The following is a 16,808-nucleotide window of genomic DNA, read 5'->3' on the forward strand; positions in this document are numbered from 1 at the left end:
TGAAGAGGAAGAAGCGGTGGAAGCGCATACCTGTGGAATTAACCCAAGCGAACGACACAAGATTTTGAATGGAAAGGGAAAATAATGCAAGGGTTTATTTACAAGGAATCGCGGGACAGGGAAATACACGCCGGTAATAAAATGTCCTAAATCGGGATCCTGCACACCAGACTCAGCAACAGACACAGGAGTGAATTAAAGGAAAAGAATTGTCTCGTCGTGTAAAATGTAAAATGGTGCGTGCGGCGTTATCTGTCCCTCGTCTTGTCTTTGGCTGCCGTCCAACACGGCTCCGTTCGGCCCCGATGCACCCACGAGGTCCCGCTCCAAGCCTCTCGCCGCTCACGAGGTCCGTGCACCAAGCACCACGCGTCCAACGCAGGCCAGCGAGCACCACACGAGGTCGATCTCCACTCACGATCGGTATGCCAAGACAAAGGGAGCGTGCTGTGCAAGACGAAGCGCCGGATGTCCAAAAGGAAGGGCTGCGCAAACAAGAACCGGATGTGCTCTCCCTAAAATGTCGTTCGGCACGCGCGCATAACCTTGTCGGTGACGTCAGCCTTGGCGCGCTACCAACCAGCGACTTCCACCGAACCTTCCAGCTTCGCGCCTCTCGCACTCGTTGGCTGGAGGTTCGCGCCTAGCGCGCTGACCAATCACAGGACCGTAGCGTGGGGATAGCTCGTGCTACTCGATGTTCCTAGGCCTGCCGGAGGTGTAGTTGGCGGCGGCCATCATCGGCGGTGTCCTGGCCTGGTTTCCTTTTGCCTGTTCTCTTCCGAAGTCCTCATCAGGGAAGGGAATTATTTAATGTTGCGCTAAAGGCCTGTCTAAATGTCTATGTTGGTGTGCATTGCCAGAAGGGACAAAGGTTTGACTACCAGGTTTGACGCACAGGGGTTTATCTTTAATCCCTAACTACCGAGCACACAAACATCCTGGTATGTTCACAGGTATACTCTTACCAGACAAACCGGACTAAACAGAAATTACAAGGTAGATTCCCTATCGCGACAGTCGAATACCTACCTATACAGATCTACCTGGCTCTAGATATTGCTTTACCCCCAGACATAACAGTACTTTCACTGGATCACTCCACTTTGTCTCTGATGAGAAGGGCAAGGTTCTTGTCTATCCAGACAGTATATCAATTGGAGCTCTTGTCAAACAAGCCCACAAGTTAAAACAGGATCTCCAGACAGCAAGAGCTGTCACAGAAGAGGATGTCATCACAAAAGCAGCCATGGTGTTAAGAAACAGCATCAAGAAGCAAGATGCACCCCAAACATGGCCACCTGACACAGAAAAATGCATTATTCCTGAACCAGTTACTACATTCCTGGAGACACTGCTGACTGGCGAGAATAATTGTGATAATCCTTCACCAAGAGTCCAACGCCTGGTAACTTCATTTGGTAGTGATCTGGTATTTGCTGTCACAAATGGCAGGACAAAGCCGCCTAAGCATGTTCTTCTCCCTTTTGCCATTAAGTCTTTGACAGGAAACAAGGAACTGATACAGATTATGAATAGACTTGGCCACAGTGTGTCTTACTCACACCTGGAGGAGGTTGACACAGCATTGTGTCTTCAGAAGCTAGAACTTGCAGATGAAAATACAATTCTTCCAAATGCTCATCGCCATGTTTTTACAACTGTTGCATGGGACAACATAGACAGACTTGAAGAGACACTCAGTGGTGGTGGTACATCCCATAGAGTGAATGGCATGGCTGTCCAACCGAAAGTTGAAAGACCTTTACCACAGTCAGCACTACCAACAGTAACTAAGTCAAAGAAGAGAAGCATCTCCCCTATTCCACTTAGACTCCAAACTTATAATGTTGGACAGAGAGCTGGACCACCCAAGATTGAAACTGCAGACACTGATACTACAAATGTGACCCAGCAGGCAAAGCACAAGAATATTATCTGGCTCATCACTCGGATCACAGCTGCTGATAATCAAACCATCAGTAGCTGGACAGGATTTAATATCCAGATCCACAATGACATCACAGTGGTCCAGGACACAGTCACATACCTACCCACCATCAATGCACCTGCAACTGACATGTCCACAGTGAATGAAGTTTTAGAGCAAACACTCTCCATCATACAGTCCTTACAACTTGAAGAGATAGTGTGTGTCTTCGATCAGGCTCTGTTTTCCAAGGCTGCAGAAATTGTTTGGAAGCAGGAGATGTTCAAGAACATAATTATCTGGATGGGGACCTTCCACACAATATGCAACCTGATGTCTATCATAGGCAAGAGATTCCAGGATGCAGGACTCAGTTATCTTTGTGTGGAGGCAGGCATTCCAGCAGAAGGCTCTGTGGCCGGGGTCATGGAGGGTCGAATATATAACAGAGCAGTTAGATTGCACAAGCTTGTGTACGAAGCCCTGTTACGGCTAGTCTGGAAAAGCTTCCTTACATGGGTGGAACAAAACCATGCGGGAGAGCTTCACCACCTAGAGGAAGCCCTTGAGTCTATCGAGACCTTCAAAAGTGAGGTTTGCCAGGAAACATTTCAGAAATTGCTTCAGACAGAGTCATGTACACGTATCCTGGAACTGTTCCTTGAATATCGGGAGTCCCTCAGAGATGCCACCAGTCTTCACCTTGACCTTGACCTTCACCAGAACTTCACCTTGCAGCTATCAGACAGATGATCCCCTGGTGTTTTGCCTACGACAAGGTGAACTATTCCCGGTTTCTCCCATACTACTATGCCTCTATGACTCAGCTGCCAGTAGAACATCCGGATGTATATACCAAGTTCACCCAAGGGAGATTTTCAGTACAAATCAGCAGCCACAACCCCTTTGGGCGTATACCTGTTGATCAAACAATAGAAGAGACCGTCAACAGGGATACACAAACCCCTGGCGGAATAAAAGGCTTCAGTCTGAATGAAGGAGCTGTGACAAGATACTACCTCACATCCGAGTAGAGGAGCAGATACCTGAGGCAGCTTAGGGACATGATTGGTGAGAATGACTCCAACTTTAGTCATCCTGATCTACAATTACCAAGAATCAGGAAGGATGAAGCTGATATTCAGTCACTTGTTGAAATGATGGAGTCCAGCTGGATCAGTCCTTTCGATCCTGACCATGAAGACATTGTCAGTTTGTCGACAGGCATTGCTGCACCTCTAGATGTTGCTAAAAACTTATTTGAAGCCCACCAAATAGGTAAAGACGCTTATGAAGATTTCAAACAAGCGAGGATGGAGTCAGACAGTCCAGCCATAAAGTTTCATGACAGGATTACAAAGAAGAAGCTGAAAACATTCTCAGACATTGGCAAATCACATACCCTTGGCAACAGAAAGGAAGTTATCCTCAAGGCTGATAGGAAGCTGTTTGGGCAGATGATTCTTGTTGCAGAAAGCAGGCAGCTGCACATGGGTGCAGTTTTAGCCCACCCGCTTGGAACTTTGCCTTGGGCCCTAGCCAACATTGATGGGTCTCTTCGTAAGACCAACAAGGCTGCTCTTGCCAGGGTGTTGGAGAAGCATGTCTCACCAGCAGAAATAATCCCTCAACCTTCAGCCACACTGATAGATGGAATGTGCCTGGTCCAAAAGATGAAGGGGAAAGACAAAACGTTCTCCCAACTGGCAGAATCAGTATTGGCTCAAGTTATCCATGAAGGTGGTCAGAGCAAACGCATTGATGTTATCTTTGATGTATATAGAGAGATGTCCATCAAAGATTTGGACTGGAGAGAGCAAAGAGAGGCACAGATTCAGGTATTGAGCTAAGGAGCATTGCGCCTGGCCACAATATACACCAGTGGAGGAAGCTTTTGTGTAGCTTCCTCACTTGAGGGCACACAATGTTGTGTGCCCTCAAGTGTTTGTGTGCTTCCCCTTCTCTTGTCTTCCGCTCCCTCTTTTTATATATTTTGTTTGTCTGGTTGATTTGTTTGTGAAGTAAATGTCAGCTCTTTCACGAGCCTCGATTCAGTATACAAAAAGAAAAAAAGAAAGAAAAAAAAGAAGCTCTAAAAACAAAACACACCTCATCAGGTTCTTTGTGGAAGAATGGAAAGGTCAACTTGAGAAGATCAAGGACAAAGATCTGTATGTTACCTGTGAGGATGTCTGTTTCAAGCTCACAAGGGAACAATGGGAGGAGGTTCCGGAGCTATCAAGTACCCAGGAATAAGCAGACACCCGTCTTCTGCTCCATGCTCTACATGCAGCTGAATCAGGCTACAAGGGTATAGTAGTCACAGCAGAGGATGCAGATGTAATGATGATAAGCATTTTTTTTTTTTTTTTTTTTTTTTGTATACAAGATCGAGGCTCGTGAAAGAGCGAACATTAATCACACAGAAAGACAAACCGACACATAAAACATATAACATAGGGAGTGGTAGACAAGATGGGGAGAGAGGGGGAAGGACACAAACACAACATTTGAGAGCAGGGACCGAGAGACATGGAGACATCGAGATATCTGAGAGAGGGCGAGGGCTTTGGGGGGGGGGGCGTGGGAAGGGGGCGGTGGGAGAGGTATAAAACATATGGACACTGCCAGGACTTCCAGGAAAGAAGTTGGAATTTCAAACAAGGTGGATCTGGGGTGAATTAGCGGGGGTAGAAAAGATCAAGGTTTTGGATGGGGGAAGATAAGAGATGGTGGTGAACAGCTGTTTTAAAGACCTGGAGGGAGGAGTGGGATTGAAGGGAGTGAGGGAGTTTGTTCCAGAGGCGGGAGAAAAGAGGAATGAAAGAGTGAAGGTGAGCAGAGAGCCGAGATTTCGGCAGTTTAACCATCAGAGGGTTGCTGGCAGATCTTGTGCGACCTGGAGGAATATTTGGGGGACAGAGCACAGAGAGAGCTGGGGGTGCAAGGCCGGAGAGGAGTCGGTAGAAGACAGAAAGACCACCTACCTGCTTGCGGTGAGTGAGTGAAAGGCCCTCAGAGATAGCTTCATCGCGGGAGATTCCAATAATTCTGAAAGCTTTGGTTTCAACAGCGTGAAGCCGAGCTAGGTGTGAGGCAGGAGCACCGGCCCATAGGGGAGAACAGTATTCCATTGAGCTGCGGATGAAAGCCTTGTATGTGGTGAGGATCTCAGGTGTGCCGAGGAAGGACTTCGCACGACGGAGGATGCCCAGTCGGCGACTGGCTTTGGAGGCCAGCTTGGAAATGTGGTTTTCCCAAGAAAGATCATGGCAGATAGTGAGACCCAAAATCTTGAGCGACAGAACTTCTTGGAGAGGATTGTTGAGAAAGTAGATGGGAGGGTTGTCCAGTCGATCTTTTCGGAGAGACATAGTAAAAGTGTGAGATTTGTCAGGATTGAAAGACATGTTCCACTTGTTTGACCAGTCTGTGATTTTGTCCAGGTCTTCAGAGAGTGAGGAGGCAGCAGACTGCCGATCTGAGGGAAGAGGAATGGAGCGGCAGAGAGTGGAGTCATCAGCAAAGAGATAGAGAGGATTTTCGAGAGAGTCAGAGAGATCATTGATGAAGACCAGAAAAAGCACGGGGCCCAGAACACTGCCTTGGGGAACTCCAGCCTGAACAGGAAGAGGAGATGAGAGAAACCCATTCAGGGCCACACGTTGACGACGACTAGAGAGGAAGTCCGCCAGCCATGCGTGGAGATTTCCATGGATACCAAAGGAGGAGAGTTTGGTGAGCAGAGCGGGGTGCCAGACCGTGTCGAAGGCACGTGATATGTCGAGGGAGACAGCTCTAATTTCCTGTTTGGCATTGAGGACCTCCATCCATTGTTGAGACAGCAGAAGCAGCATGTCCAGAGTAGAGTGACCTGGTCTGAAACCAAATTGATGATCAGAGATCAAGCCATTGGAGAAGAGGAAAGATTTCATATCCGAAGCAATGATGGATTCCATGACTTTGCTGATAATTGGGAGAAGGCTGATTGGTCTGTAGTTGCTAGGATCTGTTTTTGCACCTTTTTTGTGCAAAGCGGTGATATTGGCTGATTTCCAAGCAGATGGCAGTTGACCTTGAGCAAAAGAGAGGGTGAAGAGAACAGAGAGAGGGTGAGATAGAGCAGCAGAGCAGGATTTTAGGACCCGTGGGCTGATGCCGTCGAGTCCAGTTGCAGAATCAGAGTCGAGGGTTGACAGGAACTTTTCCACCTTGTCAGGAGGAAAGGACACGGAGTCCAGGAGCAGCAGGGTACGACTGGGTATGGTGGGTACAGAGAGGGATGGGTTTGGGACACAAGATTTAGAGGCAAACACAGAGTTGAGGCATTCAGCTTTTTCACGTGCGGAGTCAGCTGTGTAGCCGTTTGAGGTAAGGGAGGGGATGGAGGGGGAACAAACACCAGAAACGGATTTGACCAGACGCCACCAGGATTTGGAAGAGGGAGACAGATAAGAGAGTTCGGTCTTGAGAACGGAGAGATATTGTTTCCTGGCTCTCCTGAGGGTGGACACACACTTGTTTCGGGCTTTGTGAAAGGAAATGAGATTTCCTTCCGTTGGATTTGCTTTCCAGGAGACGAAGGCAAGTTGTTTCTGGGCAACAGCCTCACCACAAGATTCCGTGTACCATGGACGGGAGGAAGGGTATGACAACTGAAGACGAGATGGGATAAATCTGTGCATGAGAGAGAGCAATTTACTTTGGAAGAATTCCCAGGATGAGTTGATGTCAGAGGTGGTAGAGATGGGAGACCAGTCCAGATGATTGATGGCTGCTTGAAGACCGTGCCAGTTGGCCTGAGTGAAATGCCAGACTCGTCGACGCTGAGCAGGCTCCCTGAGGATGGTCAGAGAGATGTCCACTTTAACAAGGACATGATCAGATGATCCGATCGGAGCAGAAGAAGAGCAGCAGACATTTTCAGGGAAGTTAGTCATAACCAAGTCCAGAAGAGAAGATGTTCCGTTGACTGAGATCCGGGTCGGGAAATTGACAGATTGTGTCAGTCCCAGTGAGTCGCAGAAGTCCTTTGCTGAGGAGCCATGGCTGGTGAGCGAGGTACCCACACCCAGCCAACTGGCATGATGACAGTTGAAATCACCACATATGAGGAAGAGAGAGTTGGGATGAGTAGATAGAAGTTGGTCCATATCATCAGACAGCGAGATGTAGATGGAGTCATCACTGTTTGGTGGACGGTACAACACACATATGAACAAGAGGTGGGAGCGAAGGGGAAGCCGTAGCCAGAGGTATTCCTGGGGGTGAGGTGGAGAGAGTGCAGTGCAGGGCGAGTGAGGAAGAGAGTTTTTGATAAAGATAGCAACCCATTGGAGTCAGCAAGAAAATTCCATGTCCCATGTTCCAGAAATGTGGCACCAAGAACCACACAAGGTTCACTGACATCAGCAAGCTAAGTCATGCACTAGGAGATAATGTCTGTGATGCTCTGATTGGAATGCACTCATTTACGGGCTGTGATACAGTCAGTGCTTTCACTGGGCGTGGAAAGTCGGCCATGTTCAAACAACTGAAGACTAACAAGACCTGTCAAGACACATTCAGAGAGTTGGGAAGGTCCTGGGAGGTCTCTGATGAACTATTTAGAAAGCTTCAGGAAGTAACATGTCGGATGTATTTGCCTTCCACAAACACAACTCAAGTCAACAAGCTTCACTACCAGCTGTTTTGCGCAAGGCGTGGAGAAGTAGACTCCAGTCAGCTTCCCCCTTGTGAAGATTGTCTCTTCATGCATGCCTTACGAGCAAACTATCAGGTTGCAATCTGGCAGAGGTGTTTGGAGTGCAATCCTAGTGTACCCTATCCAATGGCTCACGGATGGAAGATTCATGATGGGGATCTGGCCATTGAGTGGATGCGAGGTACACCTGCACCAGAGGCTGTGTTGGACCTGCTATCCTGCTCATGTGTACGATCATGCAAATTACCAATCTGCATATGCCTCGGAAATGGTCTGAAATGCACAGACATGTGTAAGCTGCAAACCTGCAGCAACCAAGCAAATGAACTAGAACAAATAGAGCTGAATGATAGTGATGTGGACGATTGTGACACAGACTAAGTTTGTCCCAATGACATGAAAGAAACTGTTTGTAGTCTAAACGCACTTCAAATAACAAGATTATAATGTATGAGCATTACCTAGATGGTGTTCACAACAAGTACAATGGCTTATTAGACAATTTGAATATTTTTGTACATTATTGAAACAGAGATAATAAAACTTATTTATTTCTTTTCTGATGATTGTTTTATCTGCTCATGTTCTTATAAATGTGTAACTTTATACCAATGCTTGCGGGTATGTGAATGATAGAACACATTGGAGACATATTCATTGGTTTTCCAAAAATAGTCTAGAATTCATAATATATGATATATACAGTCATTTTCTATGGGGGTGGGTTTGTTTACAGGCAATGACTAAATTTTTCGGAAAACGAAGAAACAATGCTTGCATAAAAAGGGTTAATATGAAGTTAATTGTTGAAGTTTTGTAAATGCTAGGTTATTAAAATCATCCACAATGTCCTATATATACATTGTGAAATAATTTCAGCATCGACATATCACGAAATAGTAATCAGATCAGTTGAAAACAAAAACACGCTAAATTTTCGATTTTGCAAATGAAACATGACCTTTTGACCTCCGAGGAAGTCACCTGATAGTTAAAGGTGTAAATTGGATTACAGTTGTGTAGATATATGATGTAGCTTCACAACGAATCATAATTTGTCAAAATATGTTCAGTAGAACTGAAGTTTTAAGCAAAAATGCTACCCCTCTCCCCTAAATTTCAACTTCCAGATTATATGGAGGTGGGTTTGTTTACAGAGTGATAACTATCATTAAGCTACTAGATAGGCAGAGTTATCATACCAAAATATAAACTAGAGACATGTAGGAAGACAAAAATACCAAAATTGTTTGCTGACCTTGGGTGGTACAAATTTGTTAAAATATCAGTATTGGCCCCTGGACGAAATGCTGTTTATGGACACAGCAGCAAACTTATTTTTCCCTTTACCACTGTGGGTGACTTCACTTTCATTCTTGATGCCACGGAGTGTAAAAATCCTTGGATAATATTAGCTTTCATTCCCAGTGATCTTGAGACGTCCCAGGATAAACAATATAGCTTTCATTCCCAGGATGTGCAATATTCTTCCTTCAGGCCTAATCTTGTCAAAATGAAGTTCAATCCCCTGGTCTTCTTTTGCTTTTTTGGGGGGGAGAGAGGGGGTGGGGGGTGGGTGGTCTTGCAATTATTTTTTTTTGGGGTGGTCTTGTTGGTTGATTAAACTTAAATCAAGAGCTTTTGGCATACTAGTAAATGTTGGCTAATAGTAAATTTTTCAAACGTTATAAAGGTAGGAGGAAGAGATGTAATGAAGATGCAAAATTCACTGGTTACAAAGCCAGGTAAGCTCAACATCAAGATCGAAAAAATAAAAATAAATCAAAATATTTAATGACATCAGAAGACTCAAAATAATCATTAATGGTGACCAAAGAGAGGTCGACTTTGGAATTGTCAATGAGACACACAGATGATCACTAGAGCAAGGTGAGAGAGTGCGACCCTTTGGGCCATCGAGTCATACCCATCATACAGGCCAGCCATCGTCTTGTCTGGGGAAAGGTTTGTTGATAGAGCTCGATAGAATAAAGTGGAGGGGTTCCTGAAGTTTCAAACGGCAGGGCCAGGCGTTTAGGGTTGAAGGGTCAGAGGGTAAAGGAGGAGAGAGCAAGAAGGGAAAATAAAAAAGATCAGATAACCAAGGCAAAGGCAGAGGTGGGAGAAGAAGCAAAGGAAATGCATCATGTATGACAGATGATATAACTTCAGGGATCTGTATAATTATGCGTTTCAGTGGAGAGATGCAAAAATGCCTAATATCAAATTAGTCAATGACAAATACCATACTACCAGTATGCACTTCTTTAAGGGGTACAAAACTATGGAATGAAAAATAATTCCATGGGCAAGCAAGCAGTGCATTCTGCCAAACTTCCTTAAACAAATTGACAAACAACACATCGTTCTATGGAAAACGATCAAATGAAAATCTATAATCATTGGTGAAAAATAAAGGTACAAAGATTATGAAATCAAGATTAAAGTCATAGAACATACAAATTTTTACACCGAACATACCTGTTGGAACAAAAACTTCAATTCCAGGATTATCTATCTTATTATTTGATGAATGGTAGATATCACCTTATGGATGTAGTATCCTAGAATGTTCTTCCTCAGATGGTTGGAGAGATAAAGATATAACCAGGGAAAAATAATGGTATCAAGACAAACAAATCATTAAATATATTTGCCTTGTGTTAATTCATTGTTTTACGACTGCTTGTTTCAATTGATTGCAAGAAAATGCTCTTCAACAGCAGACCAATAAGCAAATGAGTGTGTCGCTTCCATCACTAGTTCATTGATGTCATCGCTCTTGGGGAAGTTTCAATGAAGAAGCCATGTGTGACAAATAATGACGAATGACGGACGCACAATCTGTAAACCTGTTTTCCTGAATACAATATATGGTGTTCTTCTGGTTTGGTCTCAAAATGCAATTCCTTTTGTTTCCCTCCATCCCCACACACCCACCAAAGGCAGGGTGTGGAGGAGGGGGTGAAAGGGAGAAGAAAATATAAAAAAATACATCTTCAATACAATTTACAGCAACCCAGTTCAGGTTTTTGGACCATCAATTCTTTGTGGTGCCCACCAATTGACGTCGTGCAGCTGATCACAAAACATTACCTCAACGTTTGCCTTCTAAGTCTGTCACCACAAACAAGTTGTGCTGAAACAAGTTGCGATAGACCTCGAGTTCCCATTTGCTGAGATCACGATGAATTGCACAGTACCAAACTATTACAATGAAAACTCAAAGTCCTCAAACAGCTCTCGAATTTTGAGAAGTTTTGTTGATGTAAATCAGACCCATTTACAACAGTCCTGTGATGTTTCACAATTCATAAAGATCTTGTGCATTAAATTTTTTATTGAGAAAATCCAACCACTACAATGCACGATGAGGTCATCTCAAGGGCTGACATAAGCTTATGGACATGCGAGGCAAAGTTCAGTTTTTGCATGGAAAACCTCTTTTCACAGTCCAACATGCGGGGATAATGATGCTTTGCCATGGCCAGAAATATCACGGCACGTTCTAGAGCTGCCAAAGTTCCAACTGGCTACATCACGAATTTCACACTGAGTTTCACCATTAACAGCAAAGTGACAAACACATGGAACAAAACACAAGTTGCCTACAAGTTGGAAAGACTTGCTGCAAAGTTTGACAGCCTCGTACGCTGCACACATTTGAACAAACAAAACTACAATGGCACTTGGTCGAGTGCATACCGAACACCCGGCTGCATACCTATCATCAGGCTGAACAGTTTACATTTTGTATCCCATTGATAAGCCGGTTCTGCATCTGTACCTTAACTAAAACATAATCAACTTGTTATTGTCACCTACCCAACCTGCCTGCCAAATTTCGTTTGAATCCATCCACACTTTGAGATAGTGATATATATGGGTTTTGGCCCCATCTCTCAATGATGACTAATCAATTAAAAAATTCTCGGATCTGGATCTTCACCAAAATCTAATCAATTAGTCTTTGTCACATATCCAACCTGTCCACCAAGTTTCATCCAAATCTGTCCACAACTTTTTGAGATATCTTCCTATATATCGTTTTTGGCCGTATTTCTCAATGGTGAGGAATAAACAAAACTAGAATGGCACTCGGGAGAGAGCATACCTCCACCAGGCTGAACTCTTGTATTCCACCTGGAATACGTCTTGTATTCCACCGATAGGTCAGATCTGGATCCGGACCTGAACCAAAATCGAATTGGTTTGTTTTTGTCACTTACCCATCTCATCCACCAAGTTTTGTCATAAGTTGTTTTGTCACAACTTTTTGAAATATTATGCTACATATCGTTTTTAGCCATATCACTGGTGAAGAATCACTTTTAAAAATTCTTTGATCCAGATCCTGATTCAAATCTTCACCAAAATGGAATCAATTCTTCCTTGTCACAAACCCAACCTGTCCACCAAGTGTCGTCGGAATCAGTCCTTTTGAAGTTTCATATGAATCCACCCATAACTTTTTGAGATCTCCTGTTCACAAACAGACAGACAGACAAACAGGCAGGAGTGAAAAATAAATAACCTCCATCCAGTGGCAGTGGTGGAGGTAACAAACACAAACAAAAAAGAGCCCCACCCAATACATCAAACCAGAAAAATATGCTCAAATCAAGAATGGATAACGTTTCATATTACTGAATGAAATAGGGATCAAGCTTACCACACTTCCCAAACGGTACGTACTTGTGCACATTTCCAATTTCACTCATTGGTGCCAGACTACTCTGCAAACCGGAAAATGCTTCTCTCTATTCCTACAGAGATCCAAGTTGTGCTTCTAAAATGGTGTGTGATTTTTCTTTTTTTCTCCAGAAAACACCATCCAAAACATGCCCTCAAGTTCACAACAGCTTTGTCAATGGAAAGACCTTGGTGACCCCCAAACCTCTTTCCCCATCTGACCCTCTCACCTCAAATCTGACTATCCCACCAAGGGTTTACATCACATTTTCAAACTGTTCACAGCGCTGCAACAAAAATCATCACATAGCCTCTACTCCAAAACCATCTCTCGACTTCTGATGAAATGAAAAAGCCAAAAAATGTTCTATTAATTAAAACCATGTTGAAAATGTGCAACTTCGGCCAATCAAAAACGATCCCAGTTTAAACAACTTTAATTAGCAGATGTTTGACAACTTAAAACTTGGCACGATTATAAATTGCGTCCATCAATGTTGGCTCATGGAGAAACTTTTAAATTATAGCACACGATGCGCAAAGTCACGTCGCAATGGATAAACCACGTGACAATTCAAAGGGACGGGACGGTACTTCAAAATAAACTGGACACTGTAAAACGTGGTGATCATGTGCAACGGCTGTGGATTACTGGATCACATGATTCTATGTAGCGTACCATAAGAGAGACAAGGACGAAGCCACACTCACCTGACTATTTTGAGATTATCTTTCTACTATGACCCATTATGGACAAAACAATTTACAAACAAGGACAAGAGGGGAAAGGGTAGTGGCAAGGGTTAAATTTAGGAACGTTGCCAAGACTACGTGAACTGTATCAACAAATAAAAGGCTAAATTTATCAACTCAGGTTTAAAAGAAAAGCTTAAGCCAGAAGAGAAGGAGGAGGTAAAGGAAATGTGAAGCAAAGTTTTTATTTCTTTAAAGAAAACAAACCGGCATGCCCGTTCATAGAACAGCGTCTATCGCAATGGCTCAGTTGTATACATACAGAATCACAACCATTGCAAATACGTCTTGTTATGAGAAATAGTCATCGAGATAAATTTATCCAAAACAACAGTGAATAATAAAACAAAAAGTAAATACGAACAAATAAAAACATAAACAAATAAAATGGCTATATCTATCTATAATTCCAGTAATCTCTGTACGTTTGTACGTTTGTCTGTGACCGCTGTTTCTCGACAACTACCGGTCCGATATACTTGAAACTTGCCAGGTATATTGCTGGGGACCCGAGGATGTGCCTTTTCAAGGTTTGAAATTAATCGGACAAGTACTTACCGAGCTATGGCGATTTAGCCGTTCGCCGTTCGCTTTGGCGTTGCGAATGGACCAAACCATTCATGTAAATAGAGGGGGGGGGGGGTTCTGTGGTCGTTCGCTTTGGCTTTGCGAATGGACCAAACCATTCATGTAAATAGAGGGGGGGGTTCTGTGGTCGTTCGCTTTGGCTTTGCGAATGGACCAAACCATTCATGTAAATAGAGGGGGGGGGGGGGGGTTCTGTGGTCGTTGCGAATGGACCAAACCATTGCATGTAAATAGAGGGGGGGGTTCTGTGGTCGTTGCGAATGGACCAAACCATTCATGTAAATAGAGGGGGGGGGGGGGTTCTGTGGTCGTTACTGCCACGTGGTTTCAAAGTTTTTTTTTGTTGTTGTTGTTTGCACGCATGTTTTTTTGCACCCACGTACGGGCACGCCCTAGGATGTTTACACACACACACCCCTACACAAATTTTTTTTTTTTTTTTTTTTTGGCAAGGAACGGGCACCCACGTACGGGCACGTCCTAGCTTATATATAGTACGGGCATGCCCTAGTTTCAGTAAAATTCCGCTAAATTAATTTGCAATTGGTGACTGGCCTTGACACCAACACAATATTTATTGTGGACCCTAGACATCAAAAAGCTACAGTGCCTTCAGAAAGTATTCACACCCTGCATTTTTTTGGTTCACGAGTTATCAAACAGAGTGACCACTATATTCGTCATGGGTGTGTGTCTGTCTGTGTCTCTCTGTCTGTCTGTCCGCAGCATAACTACCCGATGAAAGCATCCGATCTTGTTGAAACTTGGGTGAGAGGTTGATATCATGATCTAGTTGTGTCCTGCCTAGAGTGGGCATGTTGCGCCCATTATGGGCGGAGCGTCGCCAGAAAAAGATGTCTTTTTATGGGGTAATCGAGTTCAAGCTACATCTTCTCCGAGGGAGTTGGTGGAATCTGACAGGGGTTTCGGTATTTGGTTAGGCCAATGTCAAGTGTCTAGCCCCACGGAGCTCGACTTTTCATTTTCGCCCCAAGGTCAAGGTCACAGGGTCACGAAATTTAGAAAAGTCAATTTTTGATGGTTTTATTACATTGTTCGCTTCCTGATAGGGTGAAATGTCGTACATGATCTTATATTATCACATACATAATGAAATACAAGTTTTCCAACAAATTTCAGAATCTTCGACATTTGACCTTTGAAGGTCACAAAGGTCAAAGTTTCAAAGTTGTCGGAATCGAACCGAATTTTCGTTATTGTGTAGCTAACTAACCTCATAACTGATTATACATTATTTTCTATCTCATTTCAAGGTCAGTAACCTTCGTTTTGACATTTCCGGGCCTGGCCTGTCCGGGCCTGTTTCGGTTATAGTCCGTCCTTTGTCATTGAATACCGCTCGCTCGTGAACCATCGTCGTCTCCTGACTTGTCAAATGTTTAAAATGAAGTTAAAATGGGTAAAATTGCAATTTTTTTTTTGTCTCCAATCGAGACAAAATACCCCATCATGTTAAAGTGAAAACATGCTTTGAATTTTTTTTATAATTGTATTTCAAATGAAATATAGAAATATCCAACTTGCATTGGTATTAAACCCATCGAGTCAATACTTCGGAGAAGCACCTTTGACAGTGATTACAGCTTTGAGTCTTCTCGTCTGTATCTTTGAGCTTTGCACATGTGGATTGGGGGAGGTTCTCCCATTCTTACAGATTTGCTCAAACTTTGTCAAGTTGGATGGGGAGCGTCGGCAAACAGTAGTTTTCAAGTCTTTCCACAGATTCTCAATGGGATTCAAGTCTGGGATTTGACTGGGCCATTCAAGGACATTCCAGTTCTTGTTTTGAAGCCATTCCAGTGTTGATTTGGCTGTATTCTTGGGGTCATTGGCCTAGTGGAACGCAAATCTTCGCTGCAGTCTAAGGCCCTTTTCACTTTGACGCAGGTTCCCCTCAAGGATTTGCCTGTATTTGGCTCTATTCATTGTTCCCTCTTTCCTTAAAATCTCCCAGTCCCTGCCGCTGAACAGCATCCCCTTAGCATGATGCTGCCACCACCATGCTGCATGGTAGGGATGATGTTCGATGGGCAATGAGCTGTGCTCGGTTTCCACCAGACTTAACAGTTTGCATTCAGGCCAAAGAGTTCAATTTTCGGCACATCAGACTACATAATATTTTGCCTCATGCTCTCAGTCTCACAACCCTTTTTGCAAACTCCAGGTGTGCTGTCATGTGCCCTTTTCTCAGGAGTGTCTTCCGTCTGGCCACTTTTCATAAAGCCTAGATTTGTGAAATGCTGCAGAGAATGTTGTTCTTTCGGCAGGTTCTCCCATCTCAGCCAAGGAGTACTGTGTCAGTGTGGTCAATGGGTTCTTGACCACCTCTCTGACCAAGGTCCTTCTTGCCCAGTTGCTAAGTCTCGCTGGACGGCAAACACTATGAAGAGTCTGGGTAGTTCCATATTATTTCCATTTCCTCACTGTGCTCTTGGGACCTTTCAACACTCTAAAAATTATTTTAAACCCTTCCCCAGATATATGCCTTCTCACAATTATTTTAAACCCTTCCCCAGATATATGCCTTCTCACAATTATATCTTGGAATTCTATGGACAGTTCCTTGGACTTCATGGTAGAGTTTCTGTTCTGACATGCACTGTCAACTGTGGGACCTTATATAGAAAGGTGTGTTTCTTTCTAAATCATGTCCAATCAATTGGATTGGCCACAGTTAGACTCCAATCAGGTTGTAGAGACATCTCAAGGATGATCGAAGGAAAATGCATGTACCTGAGCTCCATTTGAAGTGTCATAGCAAAGGGATTGAATACTTATTGACAAGACATTTTTATCACATCATCGCAGCCATAAGCTGAATTGTGAATGATTTCCAATATGAAATGAAAATAAAGATAATGAAAAAAAAAAAAATGCCAATGACTATAATAACATCAAAAAATAAATAAAATAAATTGAAAAGTACTACTTTTTTATTACAAGTACATATGCAGGCATGCATAACATATCAAAAATAAGGATTGATACAATAATATGAAGTTACAATAATTACAATAATAAGTTACAATAATACCAATTATAAATCAAGCTAAAATAACATGCAAGTTATGAAATGCATAAACCAATATAAAGTTATGTCAACACAAAAAAAAAAAAAAA

At 43.4% G+C, this 16,808-nt stretch overlaps 1 protein-coding gene across 2 annotated transcripts in view; it reads right to left on the bottom strand.

Moving 5' to 3' along the window:
* The window catches only part of LOC137432483 (uncharacterized), a 173,478-nt gene that overhangs the window by 114,685 nt on the left and 41,985 nt on the right, over nt 1–16,808 (bottom strand). Inside the window, exon 2 of one of the 2 annotated variants that reach the window (XM_068124457.2) lies at nt 9,562–9,639. The exons of the other annotated variant lie outside the window; for it this stretch is intronic. Within the exon in view, the coding sequence (XP_067980558.2) occupies nt 9,562–9,639 (78 nt within the window). The remainder of the gene's footprint in view (nt 1–9,561; nt 9,640–16,808) is intronic. 2 annotated transcript variants of the gene reach the window in all.

Source organism: Myxine glutinosa, chromosome 8, assembly GCF_964187855.1.
Source record: "Myxine glutinosa chromosome 8, kmMyxGlut1.1, whole genome shotgun sequence".
NCBI lineage: Eukaryota > Metazoa > Chordata > Myxini > Myxiniformes > Myxinidae > Myxine > Myxine glutinosa.